This window comes from Macaca thibetana, chromosome 9, assembly GCF_024542745.1.
Source record: "Macaca thibetana thibetana isolate TM-01 chromosome 9, ASM2454274v1, whole genome shotgun sequence".
Taxonomy (NCBI): Eukaryota; Metazoa; Chordata; class Mammalia; order Primates; family Cercopithecidae; genus Macaca; species Macaca thibetana.
Window position 1 is genome coordinate 11,434,816 of NC_065586.1, and position 21,770 is coordinate 11,456,585.

General features: G+C 38.2%; 1 protein-coding gene across 3 annotated transcripts in view; it reads right to left on the minus strand.

The window, feature by feature from the left end:
* Window positions 1-21,770, minus strand: part of USP6NL (USP6 N-terminal like) — a 154,836-nt gene that overhangs the window by 70,337 nt on the left and 62,729 nt on the right. For 2 of the 3 annotated variants that reach the window (XM_050805281.1, XM_050805282.1), the window contains 2 exons: window positions 2,112-2,179; window positions 30-112 (listed from right to left, as the gene is read on the minus strand). In XM_050805281.1, coding sequence (XP_050661238.1) covers window positions 30-112; window positions 2,112-2,179 — 151 coding nt within the window. Of the gene's footprint in view, window positions 1-29; window positions 113-2,111; window positions 2,180-6,742; window positions 13,626-21,770 lie in introns of all 3 variants that reach the window. The other variant, XM_050805280.1, reaches the window with a different exon arrangement.

Genomic DNA, 21,770 nt, shown 5'->3' on the forward strand with positions numbered 1-21,770 from the left:
AAAGCAAGCTTTCAATCTATGCGACTTACTGTAAAAAGCCAAATCTATCTGTGACTTTGTAAACAAGGTAATCAGCATCTTCCCAAGGTTCAATCTCTGCACCTTCTCGTCCCTAAAATAAGGCACAAAAATAAGTGTTAATCAGTTTACAAAACTGTATAATTTTTTAAAATAAGGACGAAGAAATAAGAGCTATTTTTAACGTATTATTAAAAATAAGAGCTGGAAGTGAGGCATTACGAGCCTTAACTTTTTCCCCCCTTTAAACCCAACTATTTTTGACAAGATAAACACTATTTCCTAGTTATGACTCTGGAAGGTGCTGTGTGTCAGCAGCAGCTGACGCGGAGCTGAGCCAGGATCAGGCCAGGGTTCCTTGGGGAAGCTGATGAGGAAAGAAGAGCGATGGGGATGAGAAGCTACTCAAGAAACTGCCGAACCTTACGGTTCTAGACCAAACATGTCTCAGAAAAAGAGATTTTTTGGGGGGGGCCTTTTTATGCAAACTCCTCAGAGAAGCAGGCAGAGAAGCTCCTCGTCTATTTCTTTACTTCACAGCTATGCCAGCCTGAAACTACTCTTGCCAAGGTCAAAAATGACCTTCCAGCTGTCAGATCTGCTGGACGCTCTTCAAGCCTCATCTAATGGATCTCTGAAGCGTCCTTGTCAGGGTCGCTCACTCCCTCTTCCCAACTCCTGTGACGTCGTACTCTCACAGTCTCCTCGTGCCCCGCCAACTCTTCTAATGGCTTTTTCATGGGTAACTCGTCATTGATGGTGTGCTCAGAGTTCGGTCCACAGCCCGCTGCTCTTCTTAATCTAGGTATCATTTACTCTTAGACTATTAACTAACACTGATCAGTGAAGAAACCCCAAATATAACTATCTATACCACTCCCTCAAATTTCAGACTCAAACTCCCAACTGTCTTGTGGACACCTCCATCTGTCTGCTTGTGTGTTCTCCTCTCAGTACACTGTGAGCATCCTGTAGGCAAGGCAAGGAGTGCTGCCACTCACTTCTATGAATCTCCAAGGCCCAGCACGATGCTGCCTGGGTTAACTGTGTGGGGAAAAAATGCACACAAGCATTTGAATGAGAGTGACACTGGTTCTAAATGAGTGAAGCAGTTAAATAAGTTAACTAAGTTTTTCATGGACTACAATAAAACCTCATCACAATGAAGGAAACTGTTTCATGTTCCAAAAATGAACTCTGGGAACATAACTGCTGAGCACCACCTGTATGCCTCATGGAAGCAGGGCACAGTGCAGGTGGCTTGCTATGATTTAATCTCCTGTTATCCTCACAAATAATCAAAAGGAACAGATATATAATTACAAGCAAGTGATACAAATACAAAACATGACATTTATAAATCACTGCTAGGACTCATTATAAACCTCAGGAGGTAAGGTACAAGGAGGTATGTCAATTGTCAATAACTGTGATTTTCTATAATACCAAAAAACAGATTCCATACCAACATAAGGATAAAATGCTAAAGGAAATTATACATACTTGTATAAATTCAAAATCTAAGATCCATGGTAAATTTGTAATAGATGTAAATTATGAACGCAATGGATATGTAATTCCATATACTTAACTTAGTCAAGTATTTATTGAGTGCCTAGTGTAAATCAGGTAATGTCCTAGGCATTTAGGATACAAAAGTAAATCAAACAAAAGAAATTCCTGCCTAGAATGTAGAGTCTCGGCAGGTGTACAAAGTATTGGGGTTCAGGGGCATTAAACGGGAGGTGGGAGGTCAGAGATCCCAGTAAGACAGTAGCACGTGGGTGAAGATCTGAAAGATGCGAGGCAATGAGGCATGAGGATATCTGGGACACAAGTGTCAGAGGCAGAGGCAACAGCCAGTGCAAAGTCCCTGAGGCAGGAGGAGCAAGCCTGGTGTGCTGGAGGAACAGCAACAGACTGAAGTGGAGAAAAGGTGGAAGAAAGGAGATGAAGTCAGAGAAGAAAGATGACTTCTATGTCCCCATGAAGTAAACAAACTGCTTCTGTAATTTAAGCTCTCCAAAAAGCAAATCCATTTCTATTTATATGGTTTTTCTAATAAAACTCAAAGTGTAAATATGGATACTTACTCTGTCATATTTAGCAACTATTTCAGCTCGCTCCTGGGCAAGTTTGAGTGCTACATCCTGGTCTGAATCTGCGAAGAAGATATCAAATTTAGATGAACTATTATTGAAAGAATCATAAAGCTAATTAATTATGAAACTAAGACATAATAAAAATAAAAAATGAATACTGCCTAAAATGACAAATCAACAAAATCAAATAAAAGGATGAGTTAAGTATTTGTAACTATAACTTTGTAATAGCAATATATGTAATATTCAATAAAAAAGCAAGTTTATTAAGGCATAAACTTAGGACACGATAAATCTTATCCTTCATGAATCAATACTGGATCTATAATTTCATAGAAACTGATGTTAAGTAGAAACTGAAACTGAAAGTTCTAAGTTTTCAGATGAAGCCCACTTGGGTAGAAGAGACGAACATTCAAAAAGGCTTTTAAAAAGTAAAGAAACTTGGATCTCCACAAAATAAACTAGCACAAGATACAATATTTATTTTACATGATACAAATATGTCTTTGTTTGGCCTTTTAGTTCTCTTTATCAACAGCCTCAACTGCTATAACAATCTCCTAACCGGTCTCTAGGACTCTGGTTTTATCATACATATGTGTGTGTACACACACACAGACACACACACACACCCTTCATTCTTATTAACACTAGGAGACTTTCAAAAACATAAATCTGACAACAAAAGTCTAGATCATAACATGAAATAGTATGAATATATACCATAAGCTTTTTAAAAAGATCAATAACAGACTATATAAAAGGCATCTCTTACCAAAAAAAACAAAGCATTCTAAGAGAAAATTAGGCAAAGGTTATGAGCAAGAAATTCCCAAAAGTAGCAACAGCAGTAACAACTGTAGCAACTATATTGCATTCTTATTAAGTGCCTGGTAGACAGTCAGATGCTGCCAGGTGGCAAATACTGTGCTAAGCACTTTACCCTGCCTTATCACATGACACTCTAAGGTAGGCATCATTATGAATCCTACACCAGTGATAAAAAAGAGGCTTAGAGATTTTAAGCAACTTGTCTGCAGGCATAAAGCTAGTAAACAGCAAAGACAGTTTTCAAATCCAGACAGTCTTGACTCCACAGCCCACAATTTTAATTACTACTTTATAAATATGATTACTAAAGACATGAAAAAGGACTTCCAGTTACAGATGGCAGATGGAACGCATGCTTTTACCTCCATTTCTCCTAAAACCCCACTAGAATGGCAACTATAGGGATTCTTGAAATCCCCTCCTCAAAGCAAATGGTGGTTCCTAAGGAGAGGTGGGGTTAAAACCAAGGGAGCTGAGTAAAGGAAGTCAAATCCCTGAAAGTTGAAGGGACATGTATGTGTTTAGCAGAGCCGGGTGCAGGGTGGAAAACCAAATCCTCATTCTCCAAAGCAGGAAACCAACAGAAATGCCAAAAACAGAAGATGCACAAAGCAGCAATACTGGCATGTTACCTAGTGCAATGGAGGCACACAGGAAAAGAATCAGCCAGGGCAGTGGAGAGTGCTTACTTCTATGGAGCAGGCAGTGAAAAATACAGGAGTCTGCTATTTTCAAAATAAGTCTTACAGATTGCTGAATCTTTAAGCCAAATATAGATCTGATAAAAATAAAATTTAAAATGGAATCAAGACATAGAAAAAAAATCAACCTCATTAATAACTAAAGAAATACAAGTTTCAAAATATCACTTTGCACCTATTCAGACTAACCAAAAAATGCACTGATAATACTCAATGTTGACAACAATGTGAGGACACTGCAGTTCCTTACAATGAAGATAAACATATAAATATATAAAATCTTTCTGGAAAGTAATTTGATAAGTATAAAAAAATCTGAAAACAGACATATCCTTAGCCAGCACTACTGCCTCTATAGATTTATGCCAATGAGATCATCAAACAAGCACAGGGTTGTTTATAATAGCAAAAATAGCAGAGTGGGAAGTTGTAAATTTGTAAAAGCTTATTTGAAAAAAAAAATGTTTATGTCACTGCTTTTCCCAGTTAAACTACAAAATGTGAATATGCTTTCCTTTGGGGGATATGTGAATAACTAAACAGAGTGATTCAGTAAAATAAAAATAAAGATGAGTTATTCAGATTTTCATCGTGAATTAATGCAAACAGAAGTCTGAGATAATCAACTCAATTACATACACATTCACTATCCTATTTTAGACTTACAAGCCTTTGTCAATTCCTTTTTCCCTCTTCTGTTGCCCAGTTTTAAAACATGATACACATCTACCAAAGCATAGGGAAAGCAAATTAACAGAAATTAAAATCAAGCTGGGTGTGGTGGCTCACACCTGTAATCCCATGGCAGGGAGAACACTTGAGGCCCGGAGTTTGAGACCAGCCTGGCCTACATGGCAAAACCTCGTCTCTACTAAAAATACAAAAATTAGCTGGGCATAGTGGTGCCTCCCTGTGGTCTCAGCTAGTTGGGAGGCTGAAGCAGGAGAATCGCCTGAACCCAGGAGGCAGAGGTTGCAGTGAGCTGGGATTGTGCCACTGCACTCCAGCCTGGGCGACAGAATGAGACCCTGTCTCCAAAAAAAAAAAAAAAAAAAAAAAAAATTAAATTCAAATTAAGAGAATCTGACTACTTATGAAACTCCATTTCTATTATCAGAACTGCAAAGCATTAATTTCTTTGGTAATTAGGCCAAATTCAATAGATGAATGCTTTACTGAAATGTCTTTTATACCAGTCTTTTATTCCTGCTACCAGTCCTAGGCGTCACAAGTATATTTCCAACATAACAATGAAAAGTTTAAAAGTGTAAAGGCAAGGGCTGGGGTTGGGAAGTAAAGACGCAACGTATCCCAAGAAAATGTCATTGTGGCAAACTATAAAATATAAGGCTTTACATAGATCACTGTCAGTCTATAGAGACTTCCGGAAATACTGGACTTCTTATTGGAATTGGATGAAATTGTATCCTGATTTTTTGGGAGAAGTATGATGTGCTTTAAAGGGATCAGAACAGTTAACTCTAAATCAAATAAATAAATTCTCAATCTTTAAACTCCCTTAGAAATGTCTTATCCCTGAGTTTCCCCACGGGGAGAAAATTTTATAATATTAATGTATGTATTCTAAAAGGAGAGTGAATTTAAAGCCAAACGCAGTTTAGAAAATATAGCCAAATCTGTTTCTTTGAGGAAACTAAATGAAAATGTTAATCTTAGCCAATATTCAGTTTAGAGACATTATTTTAAAATCTGCATTGCAAAGCACACAGTAATAAGCAGTATTCTTAGGTAGGGTTTGCTATAATTATGGCTCATACTATCTGGTCTGAAGTTTATTAAGAATTACACTAGAATACTTCCTTTGGTTTCATTCTGATTACTTATTTAGAAATTCTGTTGAAAGAGCCAACAGTGTGCCCCAAAACAGTGACTGCAAACGATTATCAACAGCTGTCTTGTGTCTGTGTGCAAATGTGAACAAAGTTCCAGGCACCTATAAACAACGGCAGCTATGTTGGTTGGTACTTACGTCACATTATCAAATAAAAATTTAATCAGGACATTATCCCAACAATTCACACCCCATGTTTACGCTCTCCTTGCATGATAAATCCATAAATAAAAGTTTACTTGGAAAAATGTGATTTGAAATACAATACCACTTGTTACCAAAATATTACAGTAAAGAGTAACGAGTGTTAAAATAATTGTAGCTGAAGAAAAAGTTCCTATTATTAAAAATAAAACCATGTGCAGAAATACGTAGATCAACTACTTTATTTTTTTCTTTTTGAGACGGGGTCTCACTCTGTTGCCCAGGCTGGAATACAATTGTATGATCTCAGCTCAATGCAACCTCCACCTCCCGGGTTCAAGCGATTCTCCTGCCTCAGCCTCTCAAGTAGCTGGAACTACAGGCGTCAGCCACCCACCTAGCTAATTTTTGTATTTTTAGTAGAGATGGGGTTTCACCATGTTGGCCAGGCTGGTCTCAAGCTCTTGACCTCAGGTGATCCACCCACCTCAGCCTCCCAAAGTGCTGAGATTACTGGAGTGAGCCACCGCACCCGGCTTAGATTAATGGCTTTAAATATCACTCCTCTCATTTCACCAGGATGTTTGTTTAAAAAAAAACAACTACATTATCCAAGCCAAATTAAATCAAATTATTTTTATGATTTTTATATCTAACGTAACAAAGTTTCAAAGTAAAAGAGGCATATTTTAGGCAATAAGGATCAGAAGATACTTGGATCCTCAAATGTGCAGGAAATACTCAAGTATACAGGAAAATATCTCAGCACAATTTATGGGAGAAAATAACCACATTTTTTAAGAAGCATTTAAAAAATTCACAACTATACAATTCTAAGATGACCTCTTTTTCCATTTAATCTGCCAACAACTTTTAAGAATCCAGTATCCTCCTGAATTATATGCTTTAAAAGCAGGCATTGTATCTTAATGTCACTAAATTAACACCAAGTTGCAATGAAAAAATGCATACAAAGTTACTAAAGTTCATTTCCAATAAAACAAAATTTACAGCAGACCATTTTTCCTAGAGTACATTCTGACAGATGAATGTTAAAAATATAAACAACATCAATTTTTAAAGTACTTTACCCTTTGTGAGATAATCAGTCTGGCCCTGGGAGTTAACAACAGCTTCAGTCCTCATAGAGTAACTTATCTATTCCAAGATTTCATTATTATTTTATAGTTCTCGAACACACCAAGAGTGCTGCTAGGTGGTACCTCACACATTCTGCAACTAACTAAAACAAAGAAAGGCAGAGGCAGCTCTACTTTAAACTATCTGTGAAATAAGAACAAGAAGGAAAAGTCTGAGATGCATTCTGTCTTCTTCTAAGGAAGAAAAAAAACCTGCTGTGGTTACACAGACTATATATTTTCAAACAAAGCTGATCATTGTTGAGGGTGAAAACACGCCTTTCAGGCTACATCCCAACTATGAGGCACACCAGCCTACACCAGCATTCCATCCGATAACAAACAGTGGCTTCAAACAAGCAGCTTCATAACGTGCCTTCATCTTGTGTCTCAATATTAGCCACTTTCTTATTTCTTATTAAAAATAAAACCTGTCATAGAGCAACAAAAAAAAATTTACTTAAAACATTAAACTAAAGCTAACCAGAAATGCTCCTCTCCTCAAATACATTTTATATCTTAATGTAATTTTTAATAATAATTCTTAATATGAAAATTGTAGCCTCTCTTTCAGCTCCTATTTCAGACAGGAAGCAAAATACATGCTAAAGTAGTGGTTTTGGACATTTTTAACAAACCACACACACATACAAGTAAAACAAATGTCTCATGAAACAATACATACTACAAGTACTGGAAGACGGCACTATGAATTTTTCCATTCTGTTTTATTTATTCCTTCCTTCTTCCTTTCATTGTTTCTCCCTTTCTCTTAAATGGGTGGGAACCTACAATTTGGAAACCATTTTGCAAAAGTAACATCCCCGTTAGAGGCATGCCTATGAACATTAATTACACTTAACTGGACACTAATAAATTAAGTTTATGCTCAGCTTAAGCCAGGTGTAACATTCAACTAAAGCAAAAGATCTCAGAAGTTTAGAGGGGGAAAATTTCTCAAGCCATATACCAAGGAATAAGAATTAGACTGGTGTCAAACTTCTAATCAGTTAGAAGATAATGAAACACTATTTCCAAAGTTATGAGCAAAAAATTATGTACTGGGAATTCTATGCCAATCATGAGGAAAAATAAAAAGATTTTTAGATATTACAAGGTATGGTAGCTGAAGACTGACCTTCTGCCCCGCCAAGGATGTCCACATCCTAACCCCTGGAATCCTGTAAATGTTGCCTCAGATTGCAAAAGTGATTACAGATGTAATTCAGCTAAGGATCTTGAGTTCAGGAGATTGCCCTGGATCATGCAAGTGGGCCCAGTGTGGTCACAAGAATCCTTCTGAACAGGAAGCAAGAAGGTTAAAGGAGGGAGCAGGCCGAGTGATGGTGGAAGCAAGACGTCACCAGCTAAGGAAAGCAGGCAGCCTTCAGAAGCAAGAAAAGGCAAGGAAATGGATTTTCCCCTAGCGGCTCCAGAAGGAACCAGCCCTGCTGACTTTGGCCCAGAGAAACTTGATTTCAGACTTCTGACCTCCATAACCCATTAAATGATACATCTGTGTTGTTTAAGCCACCAAGTTTGTGGTAAGCTGTTACAGCAGCAGGAAAACACAAGGATTCAAAGTTTATTGCCCATGAAATGTCTCTTTGAAAAAGAATTTGAGAGTTTCTATAGAAAAACAAAACAGCAACAGGAAGAACTAATAAAGACGTTCCTTGACCAAACTTTGGGCAGGCTCCTTTGAGCCCTCTTCTTGACTAAGCCTCTACCTCAGCCTTGTCCTGTCTTCAGCCTGCCTAGCCCAGTTGTAGCAAGAATCCTGCTAAGTCAGTTTAGCAAGAATCCCCCCACCCTTCATATCTGATTAGCCTAGATATCTGAACAGATTCCTCATCCCTCACCCTTGATATCTGGTCACTCTGGCCGGTCTTCAGCAAGAATCCCGTTATGTCAGTTTAGCCAGAATCCCCCTACACTTGACGTCTCTCCTCTTAGTGATTTTCCATCACTTACCTTCTTGCTCTGCCCATTGGCTATCCATCTCCACTTGTCTTTGGTGCGTGCAGAGTTGAGCCTGATCTCTCCACTATTTTAATAGTCCTGATACTGACTGCAATGGTCCTGAATAAAGTCCACTTTCTCTTTTCAGCAAGAGTCAGAATAATTCTTTTAAACAAAATAAGAAAGAGAGGCAAAAACAGGATCTGTAACATTGCCGCAGACCCAAATTAGACATTTCCAAATGCCAACTGTGTAGCTGCATAGAGAGCAACCTGTCTACATTAGAACAGGAAACATAAGGTGTCTTAGAAGAAAGTGGATTCCAGGCAACACATAGATCATGGGTATAGTAGTGATACAGTAAAAGCTTACATATAAAGACATCAAACAGAGTGTAAGGGGGCTATCAGAAATCTGAAGACAAGCAATTAACGGAGTGAGAAAAGTCAATGTGACATGACATAAAATATACAAAGGGACATGGCTGTGACCTTGATGGTATATGAGAAAAGTGAATTCATTTGACCTTGACATCTTCAACATTAGGATTATGTTTCCTTCCCTACATACCTCATCATAATACTTGAAATTGAAGTAAATGATATTGAAATTATTATGATTATGTAAGAATTGTATTGGCTATTAATGTTCACAATAAAATATAGACAATGTCTAAAACTGAACCCTGATCTGCACACACACTCCCCACTCCAAACCTAAGCCCCCACTTTCTAGAAGCCATCACTGTTAGCTGCCAAAAATATTCTCCACACTATTCAAGAATTTGCATGTATTCATGAACACCCACAAATATTAAATCTTCCATTTTATTCAAAAACTAGAATCACTCTAAAATATATACCTCTTTTTCACTTAACAGTACATCTTGTGCTGTTAACAACTATACATCTACCCGGCAGTGCCCCTAGAGGTTAACAACCATTTCTGCAGGAAGAGGGAGAGGCAATGGGCCCCGTTTGAGGCATCTGCAGATTTCCATGCGGCAAATACTCATGCTATGGTGGCCAGTTTCCAAGCTGCCAAAGTGATGTCACTGAACGCAGTTTCTCCAGTACCCCAGTGGATCTACCCCAACCTTTTCCACAGCTTTACAGCATCCTAAAGTATTAGTATAATTTATCAACGAGCCCTTCTCTGTGGGAATGAACTAAGAGAAACTTAGAGAATGGATCAATCTGCAATGGAAGTTAAAGACGAAGCACCATGCAATAAAGGGCTTAATAGGCAATGATGACCAAAGGTAAAGCTGAAAAAACGAGGAAGCAAAAACTACCAGTAAGCAGAGAAAAGCAGCTGGTACAGAGAAGGAAACAGCACTTGAGATGCAGAACAAAGCAGTCACCACCAGAGACCTTTTAGCCCAAAAGAGACTGAATAGCCCACCCCGAAGCTGCTTCATGCTTCTGTTCCTGATGGCTTTCATTTCTAGTACAATGGATTCAGAGAGCAAATGTTCTTTTTTCCTTAAAATAATCTGAGTAAGTTATTTGTGTCTTTCAACCAAATTCACTGGTGCCTCTTAGTTATGGTTTTAGTTGTGATCACTTTCTCACTGAACCATGGACTAAGATACATCAAGAAAAAAGATTATTTTTAAATGTTGAAATCTTAATAAGCATATTTGTGATCACTTCTTCACTGTACCATAGACTAAGATATATTAAGAATAAAGATTATTTTACATTTGGAAATCTTAATAAACACCATTGATTAAAATGTCATTATAATTTTGCCATGCTCTAAATCCAAGGCTGGAAGGAATGCTCAGAGGAGGAATGAGCACTGAAGCAAATTAACATCAAAGCACAACTAAAAACACAAAAAATAAAGGAAGGTACATCTGCAACAAGAGTCTGAAATACCACTTACTCTGACTGGTCACTCTGGTCAAGATGAAATATGGGAACCTAAAGTCTACATATACCAGCTCTCCCCCTAAAACAGCTTGTTCTGAAATACCAGCTCTCCTCCTAAAACAGCTTGTTCTAAAATAGTACCCTCAGATAGCCTAAGCCACCCTATCACTGGTGGTCCCATGGGAAGAAGTCCTCCAGTACCTCCTCCTGACCCCTTTATTTCCCTTTATTGGGAAATCATCTGGAATCCTAACAAAAATAGCTCGAAGCAGTCTGAGCTCTGTGAGGTCCACAAAATCTATCAGGCCCAGAGAGATGTGCATATGGGACTTCAGTTATGGATCCTGCCATGCCTGGGGAAAACCATTTAAGGGCATTTTGTGCCTGGCTAGCTGCCTTCCATTATCTTCATGTTCTTGAAATTTGTGATACAAAGAACAAGGTTTAGACAATCAATAGCTTATGTTATTTTGATGCAAATTCTTGGTAAAATCTTAGAAATGGTTCCTTCTTTTTTCCTTAAAAACCCGCTTGTAACTGTTGCTAATTGGAGTGTATATTCAGGGCAACTTGAATCTATGCACCCGGGTGGCCATCCTCAAGCTCTGGACTCAAATTAACTCTACTTAATCATATTTCCGTTATTTAAGGTTGGCAGTCCAATCTTATACTTCCCTGTGGTCCAATCCAATCCCACTTGCATCTCTCAAAACTATATTAATTCCACATTAAACAAATGTCTTTTCAAAGACTGCACAACTTCAAAAACCCATTTATCTCCCTCTTGCTCCCCCTATTAGCATATAATCTTAGAAAAATCATTTGGCTTCCTTTCCTCTTTCTTATGTTTACTTGGGAACAACAAGAAAAGAGACAGAACATAGCCACAATTATAGAACAGTATAAATAATCACCATCAAGGAACAAGAAAAGGGACAGCCAGTGAAAGCAATATACAGGAAAGACACAGTGCCATCAACCCACAAAGTCCTCAAAAATGCCCAGATTTTCTCTTCAAAAGAGCCACACAAGTTCCATATATATCTTCATATTCCTCCAGGTTTTGTTTTTGGGGGGTTTTGTTTTGAGACTGTCTCACTCTGCCGCCCCGACTGGAGTGCAGTAGCACGATCACAGTTCACTGCAGCGTCAATCTCCCAGGGCTCAGGTGATCCTCCCACCACAGCCTCCTGAGTCCTAAGTAGGTGGGACTACAGGTGCATGCCACCATGTCTAGCTAATATTTGTACTTTTTGTTGAGACAGGATTTTGCCATGTTGCCCTGGCTGGTCTCGAACTCCTGGGCTGGGGCAATCCACCCGCCTTGGCCTCCCAAAGTGCTAGGATTATAGGCAAGAGTCACAAAGCCCGGCCTACTCCTCTAGTTTAAGTATGCATTATCTGATACAATAAAAGTGTTCAAAAGAAATAAACCTAAATGTTCTTCAATTTTAACTTTTCATTATCAGCACAAATATGATTTATACCTTCGCATTCAAAATATTTCTTATATCGCCAACAGCATTATTACTATTATTTCCACTGTATCATGCTTCAAAGTAATACTTTTTTTTTTTTTCATTAAATTTCCAGAACACATTCTTCAAACAAATTCCATAAATGCCCAATTGCCAAGCAAGTAGGGTGAATGGGGCTGCGGAGGATGCAGCAAAGCTCTGCTAGCTTGGCCTCCCCTTTCCCTATGGTGAGCATTGCCGGGGCAGAGGACCAGGCACACACACTGCACCTGTCGGCCTCTGGGTGTGCCCACTTGTAATGCTATTGCCCAAATGACTTCCCTTCCCAGTTGCCACTCAGCCTCCCTTCAAGGAGTCCCCATGATTCTCCATGGCTTGCCCCTGATTCTGCAAATAAAAGGATCAACAGTGTCTATATAATTGGTAGGTTGTTTTGTTTCGTAAGTACATATTTTCAAAATCATTGGGAACAGGACAAATTGCCAGTATTTTATACACAGAGCACCTTGCATCAGGTAGATACTTAATATTTCTATAACTAATAAAATATTTAAATTATGGTTTTAATTAAGTTAAAATTTTTTCTCACACCAAATCCTGGGTAGGCTTCTATTACTTGCTTCCTAATTTCTAGAAAGATAGGAAACAAAACAATTTTTAAAGTCCTAGAAACAAATGCTGACAAGATTTCATTATAACAGAGAAGATTTTTTTTTCTCAAATTTAATCAAAACTAGAATTGCAGGCTGCTTGTATATGCCCCACCTTACCACTGCCCATTGCCAGTAAGGCAGAACTAGCCACTGCTGCTTCTGACCTACTGTATTTCCACATCTGTTACCTGTAATTCTTTGCTGAATATATGTATTACATGTCTCTTCTACTAAACTATGATCTCCATGAGAGAGGACAGTTTCTCATCCATCCTCGTATCTCTGGTATCTATCAGTGCCTAGCCCACGGTAGATGCTCATTAAATATTTCTTGAAAAGCATAAAAAAATTACTAAAAATTAATTACTAAAGTGAATTATCCAACCAATTAAAAATTTATCAATGTATGCTGAAAATCAGACTCACAAGCTAATTTTCATATACACCTTCACTACAAAAAAGTATACTTTTGCTAAAAATTCTTAGCTTTCTCTTACATATTTATTCCATTTATTCCATTTCAAGATAGCATTTAAATTTTTATGAAGACTAAAATTCAGACATGAGGAGTCACAATCTATCTAAATTTGTACTTCTAGTTATCTAAAAGTCCTTCACCAGCATTTTAAATAATATAGAGGGCTCTGGGAAGATGAAAGGCTCAAGAGACTCGTCTGCTGTGTTTGTGCTCCAACCCTCTCTTCACTCTGCTCTTCATCTCTCCTTCTACTAGCAGAGTTGCACAGGCTCCCTTTCATTGTGGAAAGGCTCTGCTCATGTGGCTGGGTGTGCTTCCATCACGCTTCAAGTCACATGGAGGAAACGCAGCGAGGGCAGTGCTCCTGAACTCTCCAACTCTCCTCATCTAGGTGCAGAAGGACATGTGGGGTCAATGCTCTGAAAGAAGCACCTGGGCAAGACAGGCTCACCTCCTGCTCTCTCTCAACCCCTGTCCCTGGGTGCAGCCTTCTGTCCCTGGGTGTCCCCTGGTCTGGTCTCTCTAAAGGGATCTCCATGGAGGAAGGTGCCCTGCCCTTTGACACCCAGGCTTGTTGGCTGTGTCAGTCACCCAGTGGGCAGGTCTAAGTCAAGCAGACTAATAAGCCCTTTTCACTCCAGATCTGATGCCATGTGCTCCAATCAGCCGACAGAGGAGACAATTTGATCTCCATGTGGCAGTCTCCTGTGCCTTACTTCTCAAGGAAAAGAAACAGTATCAGTGACTCCCTGGAATCCCCCAAATCAGACTAGTAACTCCTACATTTATGTGTAAGATGAGTCACAGCTTAAAAGGATATGAAGTGATGTAACAATATTTAAAATACCATTACTACTGAAGAGAAACATAATTACTAGCTGTTGCATATGAGTGCAATCCCACATTTGGGGACAAGGTTGAAAGACAAAATTGCCAACAACAGATATTTAGAACCAAGACAAACATATGAGTCATTTTACTCACTTCAACCCGCCTACAGTTGCTGACAAAGTCAAGATTATATTTTAGCTGCTTTTGCAGCAGTATAATTGTTTCAACAGATGACACAAGACTGGTTTGTAACAACTCCTTGCTTGTGGATATTTTATAAACTCTTTATTGAGAGGTTACTATGTGCCAGACACTGTGCTGAGCATTTAACATGCATAATAAACCTCACAAAAGCCTATGTTAGTTTTATGACTATCCCCACTTTACATACGTGGAGACTGAGGTGTGGAAAGGTTAAGTAATTCAGGCCACATGGGAAGTAAGTGACAGAGCAGGACTTAAAAGCCAGGCTGTCCAATTTCAACTTCAAAGCCATGTTTCTAACCACCAAACGCTTTTGTTGAAGTGTAAGTATTAACAGATGATCTTACTACATTTCTGCTCACTTCTGCTAGTCCTTACATTTCTTCCCATAGAAACAAATCTATGTGATTCCTGTGAATTCTTAACAGCTATATTTTCTGGATTCTAGTAGTCTTCCAATCTCATTACATGAAATTGTCAATTATTTGTGCAAAATGGAGATGAATGGTGTTTTGAAGAATCCAAGAACAATTTATATGAAATATTCTTTGTTTTCATAAGCAACTGGACCTGCTATATTATGTTTTAAGTTGTGTGTTTTAGGATAATAACAAGAAATGATCAAGAAACATGTAAATGAACTTTACTAAAACACTTTATTATGCTTTAGTGTTAATAAGGCAGCTGCCTTCACGATTAATTCCCATGATTATGGAAAGGGCTCTACTGAATCTACTTTATTCACTTAGTTTTAACAGCTTTTTTCCCAGCTCATTCAGAATTGCAAGTATGTGCGGTTATATGCACTACAATAAAAGTTTGTGTTGAATTTGGCCCAATACGCATTAACAAGAAATGTTCTAATTACAGCAAATTCTTGCAGACCAGATACAAGAAGATAATTCATAGGCTGCCCACTCTGATGATTAATAACTAATGCCACAGACAGTGGTAATGGTCAACCCAATGGTAACATTGCTACCCTTTAAATAAAAAATGATGTGCAAAAGCCAAACTGCGCCTAAAATGACACTCAAAAGCAAGAACGAGGTATTGCCTAGAACAACTGAGAAGCACACAGGAAGAACTCTATTTTCATCCTTTGAGTTATGTAAGTAATACTGGGTCCCTGAATGGCCCTTGGGTTCAAATTTGAACACAAGGCCATCAAAAGCCAGCAATTTGGTAACACTGAATGGGATTTAATAAGTAAAAGTGCTCATATCACACTAAAACTGTCACTCATTCAATCATTTTTTTAAAGTACCCTAAGCTCCAAGCACAGAATCACAGAATTCTCACAAGACACAGTTGCATTCCACACATTTCACCTAACAAATCCTAAACGGCATTATATGTAAATATCTCATGTATGCATATGTGTTTAATATATATTCCTTACATTCTGTTACTGTTATTGTGCTAATAATGTTGTGTTAGGGTAACATATAATAAGATTCATTTTATATAACAAACATCAATAGTGCTATATATATACGGTAGTCACTCTTCAGGAGATCAGATGAATTAAGTAGCAACTAAGAACCCGACTCATAAGTAGTAACTAGCATTTATTCTGTACAATCTAAATGCTTTATGTATATTATCTCATTTATTCTCCCCACATCAGAACTATGAAGTAGGTATCATTACTGCTCATTAAACAAATGAGAACATTGGTAGGTTAACTGCAAAGATCACACAGTTAAGTTAGAGAAGTGGCACCTGGAACAATGCAAGAAGGCTTTGAATAAATAAAATGGCAAGCAAATGAACAAAAGCTTATCAAGAGAATCTGTCAACAAGGATCCTCTAGCATTAAAAAAGGGCAAGAGGCAAGGAAATGCCTTCAAGTCAATAGAAAGCCATAAGTGTTTTACCACTGTAAGACAGAGCAACCTCCCTAGATGTGCACAGATCTTAAATAATGGATTTCACCAGAACTGCGCCATGTGAAGCCTAAAGTTACTCCAAAACCAAACAATAAATCATCTATCTACTGTGGAAAACAAAACAAAATTAAACAACAAAAGCCACAGAAGAAACACTGGAATGAAATGCACTAAAGACAGATGACATTGACACTGTAAGTTAGAAAAAAAATTTTTTTTAATTTTCCAAATACATTTTACCTTTTCTATAACACAGTATTGTGACTAGAAAGGAAAACTTGCTCCTCGGTGGTCTTATAAGGTTTCAGATGGAAAGCTGTAGGATAATTTTTAAAGAAAATTATATAATCAAAATAATTCTGCCCCATCTCTATGGATACCTAAAAGTTCCACTTGGAATACCGAGTAGCCAATCATTAAGTGAATGACAATCAGATGAATAATATAAAAACCAGTTTTTCCTTGGAGAAATGAGATAAATTAAACGTTCTAATATTCATTAATTCAGAAAGTACTGAACACCATTTACTGCCACTGTACCTAGCTATCATTAATACAAATACAGATAAAACAGTTTCTCAAAAAGATCACATTCTGGAGGGAATCAGATACATAAAGACCAACTGTAAATAATGTGATAAATGCTCTTTAATAGATGTGCTTTTTAAATGCTACAAAATGCTGATAGAAAAAAAGCAAAGTCAGAAAAAAGTTTTAGGTACAAAATGACATTTGATCCAGGTCCTAAAAGCATGGTAGAGGCTGGGCACAGTGGCTCATGCCTGTAATCCCAGCACTTTGGGAGGCCAAGGCAGGTGGATCACTTAAGGCCAGGAGTTTGAGATCAGCATAGCCAACACGGCGAAACTCTGTGTCTACTAAAAATACAAAAGTTAGCCAGGCATGGTGACGGGTGCCTGTAGTCCCAGCTAGTCAGGAGGCAGAGGCAGGAGAAATGCTCGAACCTGGAAGACTGAGGTTGCAAGGAGCCGACATCAGGCCACTGCACTCCAGCCTGGACAACAGAATGAGACTCTGTCTCAAAAAATAGTAATAATAAAACAAAAGCATGGTAGAAACTCACCATGTGGACAAGAAGAGAAAGCTACAACGTCACAATAAATAGCCAGAGGCCCCCAGCAACAGGAACGGCTATTTCAACAGCAGCTACATCAACAGTAACATGGCGTAGCAAAGACAGGGCCCCAAACTTCTAACATGTCTCCTTTACCTCCTTTTTCACAATACTCACCCCCAACAACTGGATAATCCACCCCAAGAAGCAGAAGTACATATAGGAAAACAAGAAAAATATTTAGGGATTAGAAATTAGTTTGAGGTTGTCAAGAAAGCTAAATAACTTAGTAAAGGTTTAATTAATATTTTGATACTACTAACGTATCATTATTACCTGGGTATTCAATCATTATTACCTAGGTCATTCATATTTCAATGACCAAAATAAGGGTAACTGTAAGCTTTTTTAATTATGCAAATTTTACTCAAAAAGCAAATTTTAAAACCAAATCTAATCACATCCAAATACTTATTTCTTCAATATTAAGAAACATCTATATAATTGGCCAGGCACAGTGGCTCACGCCTGTAATCCCAGCACTTTGGGAGGCCAAGGTGGGTGGAGCATGAGGTCAGGAGATCTAGACCATCCTGGCTAACACGGTGAAACCCCGTCTCTACTAAAAAATACAAAAAATTAGCCGGGCGTGATGGCGGGCACCTGTAGTCCCAGATACTCGGGAGGCTGAGGCAGGAGAATGGCATGAACCCGGGAGGTGGATCTTACAGTGAGCTGAGATCGTGCCTGGCCGATAGAGTGAGACTCCATCTCAAAAAATAAAAAAATAAAAATTTAAAAATTTAAAAAAAGAAACATCTATGTAATCTACCAAATATATATTACCCTCTTAATAGTGAACATATATGAGAAAAATAACAGCAGTAGAATGTAAATTTCCAGAGAAACTTGCACAATCACGTTCCAGATATTAAAAGAAACAATACTCTTAAACACAACTGATTCGTGAGAAAAAGGGAAAGGGGCTGCTACTGGGCTCCAGGTAACATATTGTCTGGGGGATCCTGAAAAATACTTAGGTTTCTTTACTGTAACCCAACCCAATGTCCCACCCTCAATTCACCTGGCCAAAACCTTAAACACAATGTTCAATCAGATCATAAATGGATTTTTTACATAGCAGTCAAAGAGTTAAACTCTATTAAGAAGTCACAAGGGGAGGGGAGCCTCTTCCCCAATGCTGCCCTTTATGATTTATGACAATTTCCACATAAAATACCAACACACTCTAAGGAGATTGACTATAAAAACATTTTACATGAAAGATCTGCCCTCCTTCTCACTGCGGAAAATATTTCTTAGAAAGCATTATCTTGAAGTCATTCAGTAAACTACCTGAAATTATAGAATGCATTTATAACAGTAATCTAAATTTTCTCTTTGTGTGTGTGTGTGTGTGTGTGTGTGTGTGTGTGTGTGTGTGTGACAGAATTTCACTCCTGTCACCCAGGCTGACTTGCAGCTGCACGATCTCGGCTCACTGCAACCTCGGCCTCCCAGGTTCAAGCCATTCTCCTGCCTCAGCCTTCCGAGTAGCTGGGATTACAGTCACCTGCCACCACACCTGGCTAATCTTTTGTATTTTTAGTAGAGATGGGGTTTCACCATGTTGACCAGGTTGGTCTCGAACTCCTGACCTCAGGTGATCCACCCACCTCGGCCTCCCAAAGTGCTGGGATTACAGGTGTGAGCCACTGCACCAGGCCAGTAATCTAAATTTTCTAAGTAGGTAAGCAGGACCAACTTCACAATGCAGCATAAAAGTCCATCAATTCAGTTATTAAAAATCATGAAGCAAAATTATATGTACTGATTTCGATGAGTCTCCAAGATATACTGTAAGCAAAAACAAAACAAAACTAAACAAAAAATACAGGGCGAGGCTCAGCACAGTTACAGTTAACAGTGATTGTCCTGGGGAGATTAAATCAAGGTGGCTGAACAGCAAGGACACTTATTTTTCACTCTATCATATTTAGTACACCTTGAACTTTTTGTTATGTACACATACCACCTTGTCAGAATATAAACATAAATTTTTAAACAATTGTAAATATAATTAACATTAGCAAAAAAAATCCCTCCTAAGGAAAAGACCACTGCAACACAGCTTCTCCCACACAGGTAAATCCTCCCTTCTCTGCCCCACCCTCCCTCAGCCTCCAGCGATCTGACAGTCGGGAGGTTTTGGGGTAAGATCCCCTCAGCCTTTCTGGGGAGAAGGTCCTCTAGGTTCTTCACTGCTCTAAAAGAAAAGTTATCCAAAGAGCTAATACTTCTCTCCTGTGGCCAAAAGAAAACTAATTAACACTTTCTCCCCCAGCAGGCCATGCAAGTAGGGGTGCTAAGTGAAAAGAGGTGAAGCTGCTGTGTTCCACCTTCTCCACACGTGAATAGCAGACCAGCCCAGAGAAACATATTCTTTACCACCGCAGTCATCTGTAAAAGGGTCAGCATTTTGCTGAGAGCTGCAAAACTTAAATAAAGGATAATACAAACGCTAAAGGCATTACATTTTATGCTTTTCAGAACTGGCTCAAATATCTTTAATAATATAAATACAAGTAACAATTTACAGAAGAATCTGCCTCAGTAGACCATACTACAACTTTCCTGATCAATGTACCTACCAGATGAGATTTTTTATTGCTAACAAATCTGGACTGTTTTGAAATGAACATCTTGTAGGACTTTCATTTATTGTGTTTTTAAAAATGCTTGTAAAGCCTCTTAGAGGGTATCTTCTCCTGTGAACTTGTATTTGCATATGACACTGATCTTGCTGACTATACTTTTGCCAGCGACACTTTGCCCAATAGTCCTTTTCAAGAACATAACTTCCAAGATTGGTGAGGGATTAACATACACAAAAGACTTTAATAAACTTACTGACAAACTGCTTACATTACTATCCTTGTGAACAGTAAATTACTTTTAATTGACCATTTTTAATACTGTCGATCGGGTAGATCCTTTGCTTTTCCAGTAAAACCATCAACGCTTTACAATTTCACAAACTCTCTATGTGCAAGGCTCTTTTTAAGTACTGAGAAACAGTTTATCAAGACAAGATATGCCTTCAAGATGCTTATAACCTTGCAAATGAATTTTTCAATCCTTACTATAAGAGATGTGTTCACCACAGGACCATACCAGCAGTGAGAGAAAGGTAAACTGCAAACTGTTTCTAACATGAATAGAAAACTAAAGAGCAATTAATGACTTAATTAGAAAAGGTGATTATCTGAAGGACAGAATTTCAGCAAGATCATTCTTTGTTTATTGTAATATTATAAATAAGAGCCAATCTGTATTTTTCTTTATTTTATTTTATTTTTATTTTTATTTTTTTTTGAGACAGAGTCTTACTGTGTCGCCTAGGCTGAAGTGAAGTGGCACAATCTAGGCTCACTGCAACCTCCGCTTTCCAGGTTCAAGCGATTCTTCTGCCTCAGCCTCCCAAGTAGCTGGGACTACAGGCGAGTGCCACCACACCGGACTATTTATTGTTTGTTTGTTTAGTAGAGATGGGGTTTCATCATATTGCCCAGGCTGGTCTCAAACACCTAACCTCATGATCCGTCCAGTTAGGCCTCCCAAAGCAATTTGGATTTTTCTTAAAGGACTTGCCTTCAGTTGGCTTTCTGTTCTTCTAGAAATCTAAGCATATCTAGAAATTAGAAGCTTAAACTGCCTGGCAAGTATGATGGAATGCAAACAGAAGCCAAAGTTAATTGCCTACTTCCTTTTAAACACTATAAAGCACCAAAAATCTTTTGGAAAATGTGGTTTCTTTATTGATATATGCTTTAGAAACAACTTTTCTAACAAATTATGTCTGGAATGTGTGGCTATCTGTAAACACATGCAAACTTTAGCTTTCCCCAAATCGACAGTCAATAATTTCACAATCTGACTGATTCATTTAACAAATCAATACTGTTTCACAAAATTATTCCATATACCATTAACTTTACTCCATTTTGTTTTTGTCTGATTCAACAGAATTCCTAATAACTTCTCTACCACTTATTATTGATGTAAACTTGGGCACGTCACAACCTGCACAAGTTTCAGTCTCATCATCTAAAAAAGAAAACTAATGATGACAATACAATAAGAGCATGAACTCACAGGGGCTCAATGTCCACTGAATCAGGCACTGTTTGGAGCAGGTTGGAGTGTTCTAAGCATATTTTCTCAAGCATATTATCATATGTAAACTCAAACAACCCTATGGTGTAATCACTATTATTGTTGCCAAATTACAGATGAGGACAGGGAGGCGCTCTGAAGTTTCCCAATGTCTCACAGCAGGCGGCAGAGTGGTATGTGAACGCAGTTGGGATCCAGAACCCATTCTCAAAATCATTATGCGACAGCTGCCTGATAATTATAAAATAGTTCCTGCCCAGCTCATAAAATTCTTGCGAAGATCACATTTAATCAAGCTCATAAATCATTTTAAAACTTTTAAGTGCTATATAAATATAAGGTATTTGTTAGGAG